The 17,972-nt window shown below is 42.4% G+C and overlaps 1 protein-coding gene across 9 annotated transcripts in view; it reads left to right on the forward strand.

Moving 5' to 3' along the window:
- The window catches only part of kdm4b (lysine (K)-specific demethylase 4B), a 479,312-nt gene that overhangs the window by 98,265 nt on the left and 363,075 nt on the right, over nt 1-17,972 (forward strand). For all 9 annotated transcript variants that reach the window (XM_043720922.1, XM_043720924.1, XM_043720925.1 and 6 more), the window contains 2 exons: nt 5,271-5,385; nt 8,855-9,048. In XM_043720922.1, the coding sequence (XP_043576857.1) occupies nt 5,271-5,385; nt 8,855-9,048 (309 nt within the window). The remainder of the gene's footprint in view (nt 1-5,270; nt 5,386-8,854; nt 9,049-17,972) is intronic.

Genomic DNA, 17,972 nt, shown 5'->3' on the forward strand with positions numbered 1-17,972 from the left:
CAGAATGTTCTCACGGGGGAGAGGGGCCAGCAGGAGGTCATTGTCCACATTGGAAGGGAAAAGGTTGAGATTCTGAACAGATATGAGAGTTAGGCAGAAATTTAAAAAGGAGGTCCTCAAGGGGTTAGGCAGAAATTTAAAAAGGAGGTCCTCAAGGGTAGTAATGTCTGGATTACTCCCAGTGCTACAAGCTATTGAGGGCAGGAATAGGAGGATAGAGCAGATGAATGCATGGCTGAGGAGCTGGTGTATGGGAGAAGGATTCACATTTTTGGATCATTGGAATCTCTTTTGGGGTAGAAGTGACCTGTACAAGAAGGACTGATTGCACCTAAATTGGAAGGGGACTAATATACTGGCAGGGAGATTTGCTAGAGCTGCTCGGGAGGATTTAAACTAGGTAAGGTGGGAGGGTGGGACCCAGGGAGATAGTGAGGAAAGAGATCAATCTGAGATGGGTACAGCTGTGAACAGAAGTGAGTCAAACAGTCAGGACAGGCAGGGACAAGGTAGGACTAATAAATTAAACTACATTTATTTCAATGCAAGGGGCCTAACAGGGAAGGCAGATGAACTCAGGGCATGGTTAGGAACATGGGACTGGGATATCATAGCAATTACAGAAACATGGCTCAGGGATGGGCAGGACTGGCAGCTTTAATATTCCAGGATACAAATGCTACAGGAAGGATAGAAAGGGAGGCAAGAGAGGAGGGAGAGTGGCCATTTTGATAAGGGATAGCACTACAGCTGTGCTGAGGAAGGATATTCCCGGAAATACATCCAGGGAAGTTATTTGGGTAGAACTGAGAAATAAGAAAGGGATGATCACCACCGTGGCATTGTATTATAGACCCCCCCCCCCCCAATAGTCAGAGGGAAATTGAGAAACAAACTTGTAAGGAGATCTCGGCTATCTGTAAGAATAATAGGGTAGTTATGGTAGGGGATTTTAACTTTCCAAATGTCGACGGGGACTGCCATAGTGTTAAGGGTTTAGATGGGGAGGAATTTACGTGTGTACAAGACAATTTTCGGATTCAGTATTTCAGGATGTACCTACTAGAGAAGGTGCAAAACTTGATCTACTCTTGGGAAATAAGGCAGGGCAGGTGACTGAGGTGTCAGTGGGGGACAGCAACCATAATTCTATTAGTTTTAAAATAGTGATGGAAAAGGATAGACCAGATCTAAAAGTTGAAGTTCTAATGTGGAGAAAGGTGAATTTTGACAGTATTAGGTATGAACTTTTGAAAGCTGATTGGAGGCAGATGTTCGTAGGTAAAGGGAGGGCTGGAAAATGGGAAGCTTTCAGAAATGAGATAACAAGAATCCAGAGAAAGTATATTCCTGTCAGGGTGAAAGGGAAGGCTGGTAGGTATAGGGAATGCTGGATGACTAAAGAAATTGAGGGTTTGGTTAAGAAAAAGAAGGAAGCATGTCAGGTATAGACAGGATAGATCGAGTGAATCCTTCGAGTTTAAAGGGAGTAGGAGTATACTTAAGAGGGAAATCAGGAGGGCAAAACGGGGACATGAGATAGCTTTGGAAAATAGAATTAAGGAGAGTCCAAAGAGTTTTTACAAATATGTTAAAGACAAAAAGGTAACTGGGGGGAGAATAGGGCCCCTCAAAGATCAGCAAAGGCGGCCTTTGTGTGGAGCCACAGAAAATGGGGGAGACACTAAATGAATATCTTGCATCAGTATTTACTGTGGAAAAGGATATGTAAGACATAGACTGGAGGGTAATAGATGGTGAGATCTTGCAAAATGTCCAGATTACAGAGGAGGAAGTGCTGGATGTCTTGAAAAGGTTAAAGGTGGATAAATCCCCAGGACCTGATCAGGTGTACCCGAGAACTCTTTGTGGGCCTCTTGCTGAGATATTTGTATCATCGATCGTCCGGCACCTCACCTGTGAAGACCTGTGGAGGTTGGCAAACGTGGTGCCACTGTTTAAGAAGGGTGGTAAAGACGAGCCAGGGAAACTATGGACTGGTGAGCCTGACCTCGGTGGTGGGCAAGTTGTTGGAGGGAATCCTGAGGGACAGGATGTACATGTATTTGGAAAGGCAAGGACTGATTCGGAACAGTCAACGTGGCTTTGTGCGTGGGAAAACATGTCTCACAAACTTGATTGAGTTTTGAAGAAATAACAAAAGATTGAGGGCAGAGCAATAGATGTGATCTATATGGACTTCAGAAAGGCATTCGACAAGGTTCCCCATGGGAGACTAGCCATTTGGATACAGCACTGGCTCAAAGATAGAAGACAGAAGGTGGTGGTGGAGGGTTGTTTTTCAGATTGGAGGCCTGTGACCAATGGAGTACCACAAGGATCGGTGCTGGGTCCTCTACTTTTTGTCATTTATATAAATGATTTGGATGCGAGCATAAGAGGTACGGTTAGTAAGTTTGCAGATGACACCAAAATTGGAGGTGTAGTGGACAGCAAAGAGGGTTACCTCCGATTACAACAGGATCTGGCCCAGATGAGCCAATGGGCTGAGATGTGGCAGATGGAGTTTAATTTAGATAAATATGAGGTGCTGCATTTTGGGAAAGCAAATTTTAGGAGGACTTGTACACTTAATGGTCAGGTCCTAGGGAGTGTTGCTGAACAAAGAGACCTTGGAGTGCAGGTTCATAGCTCCTTGAAAGTGGAGTCGCAGGTAGATAGGATAGTGAAGAAGGTGTTTGGTATGCTTTCCTTTATTGGTCAGAGTATTGAGTACAGGAGTTGGGAGGTCATGTTGCGGCTGTACAGGATATTGGTTAGGCCACTGTTGGAATATTGCGTGCAATTCTGATCTCCTTCCTGTCGGAAAGATGTTGTGAAACTTGAAAGGGTTTCGAAAAGGTTTACAAGGATGTTGCCAGGGTTGGTGAATCTGAGCTACAGGGAGAGGCTGAACAAGCTGGGGCTGTTTTCCCTGGAGCGTCGGAGGCTGAGGGGTGACCTTATAGAGGTTTACAAAATTGAAAGGCATGGATAGGATAAATAGGCAAAGTCTTTTCCCTGAGGTCGGGGAGTCTGGAACTAGAGGGCATAGGTTTAGGGTGAGAGGGGAAAGATATAAAAGAGACCTAAGGGGCTGCCTTTTCACGCAGAGGGTGGTACGTGTATGGAATGAGCTGCCAGAGGATGTGGTGGAGGCTGGTACTGAACACAACTACTGTTATAACAGTGCAGTGTGTATTTGGCTTCTATATTCATCCTACTAAAGTGCATAACCTCCTATTTGCCTATGTTATATTAAATCAGCCAAGTTTTTGCCCACTCACTTTACCTGTGCTTTTTGTCATTCGTATCACTTGCCTTTCTGTGCCGTCCATAAACCTGGCCATAGTACATGCACTTTCTTCATTCAGGTCATTAATATATATTGTAAATAATTGTGACCCCAGCACTGATCTCTCTGACACATCACTAGTTACAGGTTGCCATCCTGAAAATGCACTGCTCATCCCAATTCTGTCTTCTCTTAGTTACCCAATCCTCTCTCCATGTTTGTATATTACCTCTAACAACATAGGCTCGTATCTTCAGGAGCCTGATGTCAAATGCTTTCTGAAAAACATTACATATTACATCCACTACTTTCCCTTTATCCTGCTTGTTACCACCTCAAAGAATTCCTAGTAAGTTTGTCAGGCACGATTTCCCCTTTGTGACGCCATGCTGATACTGATTTACCATATTATGCATTTCTGAATCCTCTGCTACTGTGTCCTTTTATAATACTCTAATAGTTTCTCAATAGCAGATATTGACCCCAACTGGCTTATAGTTAGCTCTTTTTTTTTTTTGTCTGCTTTTTAATAAATGCATTATGTTGGCATTTGTCCAATCCTCTGGGACTTGCCTGAAATCTAAGAAACACCTAGAAGATTGCGACTGATGTTTCCATTCTCTCTGTAGCTACCTACTTCGATGTCATAAGATGCGTCCCATCAGGTCCATGTAACCCATTCGTCTTTAGCCCCATTAGTTTCCCAAGAATGTGTTCATTTCGTGATGTTTGTTTCCTCTTCTCCTTTTGTCCCCTTGAATGTTTAGTAATTTTGGAATGTTATTAGTGTCCTCTACTGTAAAGGCTGATGCAAAGCATTTAGTCAACTCATCTTCCATTTCCTGGTTTGCCATTATTATTTCCCCAGCATCATTCTTCAAGAAGTCTATATTCTCTTTAGCTTCGCTCTTCATTTTTATATATTTAAAGAAGCTCTTGCTGTCCTCCTTGATATTATTTGCTCGTTAACCGTCAAAGGTTGTCTTCTGTCTTTATTATTTTTTGGTCCCAGCCACAGAGCAAAAATTCATCCCCAGGATTTTGGTTTTCACTTGGCAGCTCGTCCTGATGAGCTTAGTGGGAAATTTGATTAACACACAACCTGGGCCAAACAATGTCCTATTTTAGCTGAAGAAGCAGTTATGGAAATATGTGGAATATTGGCTGGCTTTATTGTAATCACTGGCTGCTCTGAGATGTTGATTTGAATGCATCAACCTGGCTAATATCCTGCAATCAGCAATGAGATTAACTGAAAAATGATTTATTTTGATCTGAATTAGTTTACTGAGTGATGTTGCCCACATGTGGTAAAGATCATTGTCTCAACTTCAGTGTGCTGTCTTATCTGAAGGATATACGTATGACAGTATATCTGTCATTATTGAATGTGTTTCAGCCTAGATTATGCATTGAGAACATTTCAATTAAAAGTACTGAAACTGTTCACAAGGTTGATACCAGGTATAGAAGGGACCCTGTTATGAGCAGATATTGAACAGTTTGGGCTTGTACTAGTTGGTGTATTGAATGAGAAATGATCTCATTGAACTATACAAGATTCTTGGTGGATTTGATGGGGTAATTGCAAGAGGTTGCTACCCCTTTGTTGGAAAGTCTAGAACCAAATGTTTGAATAAGAGGTTGCACATTTTAAGATAGCAATGAAAGGGTTGTGAATCTGTGGAATATTTGATCAGAGGGTTATTAAATATCTTCAAGGCTGAGATGGGCAGACTTTTAATCACTCATGGAATGGGTCTTAAGGGACAAAGGCAGGAAAGTGGAGCTGAGGGTTATCAGATCAGTGTGATCTCACTCAGTGATAGAGAAGACTCACTGGGCTGAATGGCCAACTTATGCTCTTTATGGTCTCTCTACATGTTTGTTCATTTTTATTTCCTCACTGAGTATTTCAACACCGCAGCTTTCATTGAAAAAAGTGTAAACTTAGTCTCTGACTCTTCCCTTTCAGATACTGTACGCCACGGCATATGGATTTTGATGACCTTGAGCGCAAATACTGGAAGAATCTGACGTTTGTCTCTCCCATCTATGGAGCTGATATCAGTGGTTCTCTGTATGATAATGTAAGTAATAAAGCTGTTTTGAAGAAGCGCACTAATCTTTTTAAACAAAATATTGATTTAATTTTGTCTGTAGAAGATTGTGAGCTACAGATGCACCTTACTTGGGTCAGTAATTCCTTTTATGCTACTAGGGCTTTCATTCCCCTCTTTCCCCTTGTATACGGTGGCAATGTACCTTGTGAATTGAACTTCGCATTTGTGCTGTGTAACTTTTCAGTGAATGTATTAAATGCCCTGGTTTGGAACTGTTCTGAGAAATATTGTCTGGTAAGGTGTAGTTATATGTTCCATTATGGTAAAGAGAAATAGTGCCTACATTGCCAATAGAAGCATATGTTAACTCCCAGGTAAATAGTGCCGTGAAGAAGGCATATGGCGTACTGGCTTTTATTGGTAGAGGAATTGAGTTCCGGAGCCCTGAGATCATGTTGCAGTTGTATAAGACTCTGGTGCGGCCGCACCTGGAGTATTGTGTGCAGTTTTGGTCGCCATACTATAGGAAGGATGTGGAGGCACTGGAATGGGTGCATAGGAGGTTTACCAGGATGTTGCCTGGTATGGTAGGAGGATCGTATGAGGAAAGTCTGAGGCACCTGGGGTTGTTTTCATTGGAGAAAAGAAGGTTTAGGGGTGACTTGATAGAGGTGTACAAGATGATTAGGGGTTTAGATAGGGCCGACAGTGAGAATCTTTTTCCACGTAGGGAGTCAGCTATTACAAGGGGGCATAGCTTTAAATTAAGGCGGGGTAGGTATAGAACAGATGTTAGGGGTAGGTTCTTTACTCAGCGAGTCGTGAGTTCATGGAATGCCCTGCCAGTAGCAGTGGTGGACTCTCCCTCATTATGGGCATTTAAGCGGGCATTGAATAGGCATATGGAGGATAGTGGGCTAGTGTAGGTTAGGTGGGCTTGGATTGGCGAAACATCGAGAGCCAAAGGGCCTGTACTGCACTGTATTTTTCTATGTTCTATCTTAACTGTGTCTGCTCTGGATATGTTCGCTGACTATGGTTGTACAAATTAGATGGGGAAGGAAAGAAAAATCAACGAATGAAGCACTGCGAGTTTTTTTGAGACCTGAGAAGAGTTATGCAAATGAATAAATGGACAACCACCTGATGAAGGAACAGTGCTCCGAAAGCTAGTGCTTCCAAATAAACCTGTTGGACTAAAACCTGGTGGTGTTTGATTTTTAACTTTGAGCGAATACAGGGTAATATATGTAGTTTATTGTGGCAGGATAGATTTGGACTTAGGTATGGCATGAAACTGTGTTCTAACTTTTTTCTTCATGTGCGTAGTCATTGCCTTGTCAGTGGGTAAATCGAATTCTTTAAGTCTGCCGTGTTTAATCAGGAACAGTCCTCAATAATGTGAGTCCTTGATTTTACTGCACCACAGCTGCAGCCTAGGCTCTGTACAGAGGTCTTGGCCAGACTGGAACTGGGTTAAATGGCCCTATTGTCACTGTGACATCAAATCCAGTCTCCATTTCAGTCAGCAAAGCAATCTCTTTCTACCAACTACCAAATTAAAGAAAAATTAGACTGTAACAGCATTAAATGTGGCGACAAAGTAAACCGATTCAAATGGTTGACCGTGCCATTCAGTTATATCATGGCTAATCCTCAATGCCATTTCCATGCCTTACCTCCATAAGCCCTATTCCCTTAACCTAAGTCATGAGTTCTTGCTGACTCTTTATTGTTCATGGTTCTCTATTACAATCTAGATCTTGTAAGCACAGCTTACATTCATATCTATTATTATCATGCAGAAATTTTAGTGCTGTTTTTCTTTCTCTCCGCATTTTCCATATATATTGGCCTTGGCCTCTGGACTACTTATCTAGTGCCATTGCCACTATGCCACCAACTCCAATGAGCTTTATTCCACCTTCACTGGTGCTCACCTATCTGTTCCTCAGTGAGGTCACTGGACAGACGTCATGACTGGAAATCCTTTCTGCTTTGAGGCCATTTGTAAACTCTGTTTGCACCTGGCTTGTGATAGGGAACAGAGCAATTAGGGTTCACAAATTGCGTGGCCAAATCTATATTACGTTGTTATTTTATATGAAGATTGCTTATATTTATTAGCTTATAGCCTACCTGTGTTCCTGAATGTCATTTTCAACCTTTATTTGAAATGGTATTTTGGATAGAATCTAGGTGTTTTTCCTGAGGTGACATAGGTCCTTTGAATGTCAAGTCATTGATTTTTTAATCTTGATCAAAAAGTCAATTTTAATTGATCATTGTAAAGTAGACCTGGGTGAAAATAGTTAACGCGTGAAGTGTGTTGGTGTAGATTTGGATTCCCTTTTGTTTCTTGTTTCAAGAGCAGATGATGCGCTATGAAGATTTGATAGATCTCCTTCATGACTATCCGTTTAGGATAGTTTGAATTATTTCTTGTTCAATCTTTAAAGGATTTAGGCACACACAGACTCTCACATGTGAGTCTTGCATGTATCATTACAGTTGTTCTTTTCAGCCGTTTATTTCTTCAAAATATGATGTAAGTAATTTGTTTTAATTATTACTTTGACCACTTTGTTAGCCTGTAAAAACCCTTGACAAAGGGTCAGTTAGACTCAAAATGTCAGCTCTTTTCTCTCCTTACAGATACTGCCAGACCTGCTGAGATTTTCCAGCATTTCTCTTTTGGTTGTTAGCCTGTAATATTCTTTAAGTTGAAAAATGTCGTGCTGGAAAAACACAGCATGTCAGGCAGCATCCGAGGAGCAGGAGAATCAACGTTTTGGGCATAAGCCCTTCAGGAATGAGGCTGGTGTGCCAAGCAGGCTGAGATAAAAAGTAGGGGAGGAGGGAATTTGAGGGAGGGACGCTGGGAGTACGATATGTGGAAGGAGGTGAGGGTGATAGGCTGGAGAGGTCGGGAAGAAGATTGCAGATCAAGACGGCAGTGCTGAATCCGGGGGTTGGGTCTGAGATAAGGTGGGGGGAGGGGAAATGAGGAAGCTGGAGAAATCTACATCCCTCCCATGTGGTTGGAGGGTTCCTCGGCGGAAGATGAGGCACTCTTCCTCCAGGCATCGTGTGGCCAGGGTCTGGCGATGGAGGAGGCCAAGGACCTGCATGTCATTGGCGGAGTGGGAAGGGGAGTTAGTGTTCAGTCACGGGGTGGTTGGGTTGGTTGCTATCCTTCATCCTCTCCCAGACCTGTAATATTCTTTAAGCCAGTGAAGATTGTATTACTTATAAATCGATTGTAATCTTGATAGTCATCTTGCATGAGATCTTGGCATTAAGTATTACGGCAACCGAATACTAGACTTACCATTGGGATACTTAGAAGTTAATAGTTGCTTTTTTATAAGCACATAGATGAGGACAAATATATTTATGTAAGGTTGTATGTATTGGTTGAGTATTAGAGGTTTGAATGTATATAATACATTTTCTATGACTTGCTGCTATTTTTTTCTCTCATCCTTTGTTGTAGAATATTGAAGAGTGGAACATTGGAAACCTCAATACGTTACTGGATATGGTGGAACAGGAGTGTGGAATTGTGATTGAAGGTGTGAATACTCCATACTTGTACTTTGGAATGTGGAAAACCACATTTGCCTGGCACACTGAAGATATGGACCTCTACAGCATCAACTACTTGCACTTTGGGGAGCCCAAATCCTGGTATGTAGAGAGATTGTATTATTAAGTTGAATTGGCAAACAACGATTTTTGTTTTGGTCTATTTAGAATTTTTGAGGACTTCACAAGATATTGAGGTCTAGATTAATTCCTTTGGTTACTGCAGAGTAATATGAAGCATTCTGCAGTCAATGCTTTCTTTGAATCATTTTGTGTGTTCTTTTGGTCCTGTGTGTATACAATGATTTCTGAATCACATCGGTTGTCACCAAACGTTTTCAGGCTGCCTGGTACCTCTAAGTTTGATTAGAGGAAGATTTGTGTTTTGCTACTGTAGGAGCTGCTGCTTCATTTTGAATGAGTTGTGATTGCTGTACTAGATTGTTCTGCAGTTGGGGGTTCTTCTATAGGCTGCTGCTGCTGCAAACATGAGCCTGACTATGCAGGGATCGAGAGAGCTCTTAGCCAAGGTTTCCTGAGCAGTTTTCTGGAATGTTGAATGTGGGATGTACAAGAATTGTACCCTGCTTATCTCATTACTTGTGCAGTAATCAAGCCAAAGGAGTCTATTCCCTCTGTGGGATGTGCAGAATTCTCTTGAACTGATGGTCATGCATTTTCCTCGTAGGATGGACTCTGCATTTTGTATTGATGTTACTTGTCACTCCAGGTGGCAGTCTGGAAGTTATTGAATGTAGTTAATGTGTGAATTCTGAGTTTTGACTTAATCACTACTGTAAAATCTCTTGATACATAGAGTAGAGTTGGAAGCTCAATCCCTTGAGATGAGACCAGAATCTGTCTGCTCAGAAATAAAATGAGAAAATACTGTAAATACACAGTTGAGATATTAGCAGGTGAAAAGATAAATCAGCATTTGGATGAAATGCCTTTCTTTGGAGCCCCTCAACGACTGGATGAATTAATATTGGAGTTCATCTCTTGCTGACTTGCATATAATGGATGTTTGCATGTTATAGCAAGGAACACCTGGAATTTAAAAAAAAACCTGTGCAGTGTTGTCTGATAGCCCGGCATCTGGGAAAGTTATTGTTCTCTGAGAACTATTTATACTCCCATCAGACCTTTTACTATTTGCCTATCAAGATTACCAACCTCTGGAAACTCTATTGCAAATCTTCAGCCAGTCTGAAAAGCATCTACTCCCCAGTGTCAAAGAACAAAGAACATGACAGTGCAGTACAGGCCCTTCGATATTGCGCCAACCTGTGGAACCAATCTGAAGTCCATCTAACCTGCACGATTCCATTCTTGTCCATATGTCTATCCAATGAACATTTAAATGCCCTTAAACTTGGCGAGTTTAATACTGTAGCAGGCAGTGTGTTTCACGCCCTTGCTACTGAGTAAAGAAACTGCCTCTGACATCTGTCTTATATCTATCACCCCTCAATTTAAAGCTATGTCCCCTCGTGCTAGCCATTGCCATCCAAGGAACAAGGATCTCACAGTCCAACCTACCTAACCCTCTGATTATCTTAGTTCTCCATTAAGTCACCTCTCAACCACCTTCTCTCTAATAAAAACAGCCTCAAGTCCCTCAGCCTTTCCTCATAAGACCTTCCCTCCAGACCAGAATGCGGTGACCAGAACTGTACGCAATACTCCAAATGTGGCCGCATCAGAGTTTTGTACAGCTGCAGCATGATCGCACGATTCCGAAGCTCAATCCCTTGACCAATAAAAGCTAACACTCTGTATGCCTTCCTTGCAATCCTATCAACCTGGGTGGCAACTTTCAAGGATCTATGTACCTGGACTCTGAGATGTCTCTGCTCATTTATACTATAAAGAATGTTACCATTAGTCCAGTACTCTATTCCTGTTACTCCTTCCAAAGTGAATCATCTCTCACATTTCTGCCTTAAACTCCATTTGTTACCCCTCAGACCAGCTCTGCAACTTATCTATGTCTGCAACTTACCTATAATGTCCTAATAATTACTAACCCATCCTTCTATGCCCTTATCCAGGTGACTTATAAAAATGCCAAACAACAGTGGACCCAAAACAGATATTTGCTTTACCTCACTAGTAATTGAACTCCAGTATGAATATATCCCATCAACCACTACCCTCTGTCTTCTTTCAGCTAGCCAACTTCTGATCCAAACCATTAAATCCCAGACCTCTGTGTATTTTGTGCAATAGCCTACCGTGGGGAACCTTATCAAATGCCTTACTGAAATCTATATACACCACATCAATTGCTTTACCCTTATCCACTTATTTGGTCACCATCTCAAAGAACTCAGTAAGGTTTGTGAGGCATGACCTACCCTTCACAAACCATATTGACTATCCCTAATCAACTTATTCCTCTCTAGATGATAAATCCTATCTCTTATAACCTTTTTCAATACTTTACTCACAACTGAAGTAAGGTTCACTTGTCTATTTTGAAACACTCACAGGTGTTTTTTTTGAGTCTTTACATCGCTCGTCGATGTTTTGGACTCTCTAGCATCTCCACAAACCAAGGGCTGGGTGGTAACTGGTGTTATGAGACTCTGGTGCTTTTCGTCAGCGGGGGTCTCCAACCTGCCTTGGTGTTAGTGGATTGGCGCCCCTTTTTAAAATTTTATTTTTATATCATCTTTTTAGTGGGGGTTAGCCGATCCTTGTCTCGGTGCTATCACCGTCTTGCAGTTGTTTGCTCACTTGTCACTGAAGAGTTGTAATAATTCGAGTGTCAGTGACAATGATTCGAGTGTCAGTGAGTCTTGATGTCTTTTGGGCGAAGGTCTCAAATATCTCGATGCCGAGGAATTTCATGAGGCAGTTATTCATGCCCAGCCACTTGCCTCGTGTGCCCATTACGAAGCCAAATTGCTTGGGTTCCAAGCCGCCTGTCAATTCAGTGATCTCGGCAATCAGGTGTTTATATTTGTCACCCTTTCATGCCATGCCATTTCCAGTACTTTACTGTCATTCTTGTACCGCACTGTGACATCTACTGCGATCTTCCTCTTTCCTAAATATGAGATCAGGTTTCCATAGGGAGCCATCTTTTGCGAACAATCTGGGCTCCACATATGATGTCCAGCCGTACTTGCTGACATGATTTTGCAACTGGTCAGCGATCTTGTTATGGTGTTTTATGCGAGCGTTTTTTTGCAAATGGACAGCATCCTGAGATATGTGAGATTGTCTCGATTGCCGTTTCTCACCTTCGGCACAGTTTATTTCGATTTGGTCTTCCTCTGGATAGTGTAACTCTTGTTGGGTATAGATTACTCCGCAAGAGCAAGCTGTTTATAAACCTAGAGGATTTTTGCTGGTTCGCTGCTTTTAACCACGAATTAGAGATCTTGTCATCTCTAAAGTACTGGATGCCTGCCCCTTGACATCCAGTTTTTGCCACTTTTCGAATTCCCATTCCCTCCAGCCTGTATACCTGTTGGGTGGTTTCTGCGCCTGGACTGCTGGCATGATGTTTTGGATGTCGGTTATTGGGTCCATTTCCTCCTCGCTGCGGTTACGGCTGCTGGGTAGGAAATTTTTAATTTCTTTAAGGACTTTGAGCTCTTGCAGTCCCACAACGGTGTCTATGTTGCACTCTCCTTTATACTGAAAGGAGACCCGAATGACCACATCACTGGACATCTCAAGTGCCTCGTGTTTGCGAACAATCGCAGATGGAATGTGCACTTCCAGTTTTGAGGTGCCTAGACCCCCGTTCCTGTTCCTGGTAGACAGGACTCTGTCAGCGGTATGAGGTGGTAGGTGTAGGAATTCTTTGGTGGCGTTACGGATTATTTGGTCCAGTTTTGTAAGGGTAGTCTGAGATGCTTCTGCTAGGATCAAGTGGAAATACAGTCTGGGGATGACATGTTTTCAGGATTTCCAATGTTGTCGTGGTCGGAGTGGTGCTGCCTGTATTCCTTTAACCCAGGTCTTAAACTTCTCCTCGCACGCTCCTTCTGCCACAGCTGTCCACGGATCAATACGGGCACCCAGGTACTTCTGTGTCACCTGCGGGTATATAAGCTATGGATTCATCTCAGCTTCCAGTTTGTGAAGTGATTGTATAAGAAGGTCTTCCTTTTTAAAGGTAAAGTGGAATCCCTTTGTCTTCGCTATGTTAATACGGAGGCCTGGAGCAGCTTCAAATTCCTTGCCATTCCGGTGTGGGAGTCGCTCAGAAAGGCAATGTCATCCGCAAAGGCCAAAGTCGAGCTGTTAACTCTTCTGCCGCCCAGGGGCATGGTCACCCCTGAGTTGGCCTTCTCCAGACAGCATACCAATGGATCCAAAGCAATGTTAAATAAGATTCAGTAAGGCGTTCGACAAGGTTCCCCATGGGAGACTGATTTGCAAGGTAAGACCTTATGGAATACAGAGAGAACTAGCCACTTGGATACAGAACTGGCTCAAAGGTAGAAGATAGAGGGTGGTGGTGGAGGGTTGTTTTTCAGACAGTTGGCCTGTGACCAGTGGAGTGCCACAAGGATCGGTGCTGGGTCCTTTACTTTTTGTCATTTACATAAATGATTTGGATGCGAGCATAAGAGGTATAGTTAGTAGGTTTGCAGTCGACACCAAAATTGGAGGTGTAGTGGACAGTGAAGAGGGTTACCTCAGATTACAATAGGATCTTGACCAGACGGGCCAGAGTCGCAGGTAGATAGGATAGTGAAGAAGGTGTTTGGTATGCTTTCCTTTATTGGTCAGAGTATTGAGTACAGGAGTTGGGAGGTCATGTTGCGGCTGTACAGGACATTGGTTAGGCCACTGTTGGAATATTGCGTGCAATTCTGGTCTCCTTCCTGTCGGAAAGATGTTGTGAAACTTGAAAGGGTTCAGAAAAGATTTACAAGAATGTTGCCAGGGTTGGAGGATCTGAGCTACAGGGAGAGGCTGAACAAGCTGGGGCTGTTTTCCCTGGAGCGTTGAAGGCTGAGGGGTGTCTCATAGAGGTTTACAAAATTGAGGGACATGGATAGGGTAAATAGACAAAGTCTTTTTGCTCGGATCGGGGAGTCCAGAACTAGAGGGCATAGGTTTAGGGTGAGAGGGGAAAGATATAAAAGAGACCTAAGGGGCTACCTTTTCACGCAGAGGGTGGTACGTATATGGAATGAGCTGCCAGCGGATTGGTGGAGGCTGGTACAATTGCATCATTTAAAAGGCATTTGGATGGGTTTATGAATAGGAAGGGTTTGGAGGGATATGGGCCGGGTGTTGGCAGGTGGGACTAGATAGGGTTGGGATATCTGGTTGGCATGGACGGGTTGGACTGAAGGGTCTGTTTCCATGCTGTACATCTCTATGACTCTTAAGATTGGTGAGAGCAGGTCGCCTTGTTTTACGCCCCTCTCGATGTTTATTGGGGTGGTAAAGTTTCTGTTCCCTTCCACCACTGTTGTGTTGCCAGTGTGGAGGTCTTTGATAAGACCTACAAAGGCTTTGGGGCGTTGTACTCAAGGCTTTGATTAATAGTTTGTGCCCAACCGAGTCGAATGCTTTTGCATAATCGACAAAAACAACTGCGAGGTCCTTGCGGTTGTGTTTTGCTCCCTTAGTGTTTTCGAGGATGACAATGTTTTCATTGCATCCAGGAATGGCTGCTAGGAACTCCTTTTGCCTGGGGTTTATTTCAACTGTTTCACTAAGGCGTTTTGCTGTTTATTTTTGTGAACAGTTGCAGCAGCGTTGGACCTATAGTTATTGGTTACCAGTTGTCAATGCTTTTCGGGACATCCTTATCCTCACACTTAGAAATCAAGACTGTTCGACTTTTTTTAGTGAATTGGGTATCGTGCTTGACTTTAGCCATAGGGAGAAGAGGCGGAGTAGACGAGTTTCCTCTTGTTCATGGATTGCTCTTATATCCTGCAGTTTCAGGCTGTCTGGTCCAGCAGCTCTGTTCTCATCTATCCCCTTGATGGCTGCGTTGTCTCTACTCTCCTCCTTGAACAAGGGGACAATATTTGCTACTCCAGTCTACTGGCACTGTTCCTGTAAACAATGACCACATAAAGGTCAAAGCCAGAGAATCCTATGATAAATCCCATCTGGCCCAGGGGACTTATATATTTTTATACATTCCAGAATTGCGAACACCTGCTCCTTGTGAACCTCAATCCTATCTAGTCTAGTAGCCTGTATCTCAGTATTCTCCTCGACCGCATTGTCTTTTTCTAGTGTGAACACTAATGAAAAGTATTTATTTAGAGCTCCCCCATCTCCTCTGACTCCACACACAACTTCCCACTACTATGTATGATTGGTCCTAATCTTACTCTAGTCTTTCTTGACAGCCCTCTGCAATAAAAGAATATCACAGATTGACTACCCTCGAAGAAATTCACCCTCATTTCTCATTGATCCCTTTCTCAAGATTATGCCCACTAGTTCTATGTTATCTCATAAGGAGAAACTACCTCTCAGCTTCTACCCTGACAAACCCTCTAAAAACTCTATATATGCTTCAATAAAGTCTCCTCTCCTCCTTCTGGACTCAAGTACAGGCCCAATCATCTCAACCTTTCCTCATTTTAAAAAGAAAATCCCTCCATATGCAGGATCAATCTAGTGAACATTCTCTGATTGCTTCCTAGTTTTTTTTAAAAACTAAATACATAAACATTATGGGAGCAAAGCTGTTCACAGTACTGACAGGTATAGTTCCATTAGCATTTTGTATAGTTTTCGCAAGACCTCCCTATATTTATACCTTTGTCATTTCTTGCCAATCAGCCAAATCTATACTTGTGCTGTTACTCTCCCTTTTATTATGGGCTTCGGCTTTGCTAGCAAGGGTATTGAAAGACATATTTAAACATGTATGGAGTTTAGATGAAAGCTTCAAAATGAAAGTTTCAAAATTCCACTTGTTCACTTTTTGAGAGAATGATTCAATCAAGAAGAAGGATATCACAACCTCAGAGTATGTCTGAGCTCAGTTTTTTTTTGTATTTCATAAATTATTATGGTAAATTCATACCAAATTTGGCATCCTTCAACTGTTGAATGAACTCTTGAAGAGTATTCTGTGAAATTGGACAGTGGAGTATGACAAACCATTTAATTTGTAAATGTAAATTGGAAGATGGCATCATGCTTGTACATTTTGGTGCATCCAAAAAAATTAAGTTGGCATATAATGTCTCTTCATTCAGAGCAAGTGCTCTGATTTCTTGTGCTGGTGGCTGACGAGGAGAAATTGATTGATTGCTTTACATTTGTTTCTTGCATCCTCAGTGCCTCTGAACAAACCTTTATGCTCAAACGTGAAGCGTGATCCTTGATTTTGATTAAGATGAGTTCATAAGTGTTTGTAAGATCAAAGGTTCACGATTGAAATAATACCCACTTAGGCTGAATACAAATATAAACTTAAATTTTTATCTGCTTACAATGCAAATAATTAAACACTGACAATGAGAAGACCATTGTAATGCTGATGTGATCCTTTGTGGGCGGCACGGTGGCACAATGGTTAGCACTGCTGCCTCATAGCACCAGAGACCCGGGTTCAATTCCCACCTCAGGTGACTTTGTGGAGTTTGCACATTCTCCCTGTATCTGTGTGGGTTTCCTCCAGGTGCTCTGGTTTCCTCCCACAGTCCAAAAATGTGCAGGTTAGATGAATTGGCCATGCTAAATTGCCCGTAGTGTTAGGTGAAGGGGTAAATATAGGGAAATGGGTTGCGCTTCGACGGGTTGGTGTGGACTTGTTGGGCCGAAGGGCCTGTTTCCCCACACTTTTTTTTTAGATTACTTAATCTCCATCAAAGGAGGTGGAACCGGGTGGCACAATGACTCGGTGGTTAGCATGCTGCCCCAGGAAGGCAAGGATTCCATATGTCTTGCCCATATGTTTACCTCCTCGCTCCTCACTATCCAAGGCTCCAGCCGCACCAACCACCAAATGCATCTTCCCCTCCCTTCCACAGTTTGCATTCTGCAGGGACCAGTTTCTGCCTGACATTCTGGTCTGCTCTTTCATTATTGCTAATACTTGCATCCCCTGCTGTACCTTCCCATGCAATTGCAAAAGGTGTGAACCTTGTCTGTCCACCTACTCCTCCCTCACTGTCCAGGCCCCAAACAAGGAAGGGGTATTTTACTTGTACTTTTCAATCTAGTTTGCAGTCAATGACTGGATTGTGAGCTGGTTCTGTTTGCAGGCCAATGTGCTCCAACATGTGTACAAAATGTAGGACAATGTAAAGCAGCTGTTAGCAAGTAGAAGAAATGTTCATATGTCAGGTCTTTAAAATTACACCCCTGTTTGGGATTGTGTCTGTAAGTATGAGCATTCGTAAATTGGAGGTTGATTAAATCTGTATTCTCTGCTAACCATGTGTTGTCCTTTATTTTGGCGAGATCAAGAGCTGACTTGGTCTTGTTGCCTGTGCTCTCACTCTTCTTTCATACCTTAATTTACAGCCACTTAATACCTCTAACACTCCCTTTTCACCACGAGCACTTCCTTTGTCTTTTCCTCCTTGTCCTCTCAGACTAATTCACACACTCTCCCCTTCTCTCCATCAGTAGCATAAAATTCACAATTTTTCCAGTCTTTTTCAATTCTGAAGGTTTAGCATCAGAATGCAATGGTAATTCTGTTCCCTGTCTCTACAGGTGCCGCCAGACCTATCAAGATTGAAGTGCTTTGTTTTTATTCACATTGTACCCCTCTTTGTTTTGTTATAATGTAACATTTCTCAAATGCCTTTTGGAAATCAAGGTACACATGTCAATTTCATTCTATTCATCAGGCTTCTCTTATTTCATTAAAAAAAACTGAATCAATGTTTTTGAGATCTGTAACTAAAACCAGTGATCTCACTTTGTTTAGCTAAAGATGCTCCAAGCTTCACAACACCTGTAATAATAAATCTTATTTACAGTTCTTGATTATTTCAGTGAGGTATCATTTTATATATTATTGCTTTCACCTAACTGTTCAATTCCTGATCGAAGTTTTCTTTGCA

The sequence above is a fragment of the Chiloscyllium plagiosum genome, chromosome 31 (assembly GCF_004010195.1).
Source record: "Chiloscyllium plagiosum isolate BGI_BamShark_2017 chromosome 31, ASM401019v2, whole genome shotgun sequence".
Taxonomy (NCBI): domain Eukaryota; kingdom Metazoa; phylum Chordata; class Chondrichthyes; order Orectolobiformes; family Hemiscylliidae; genus Chiloscyllium; species Chiloscyllium plagiosum.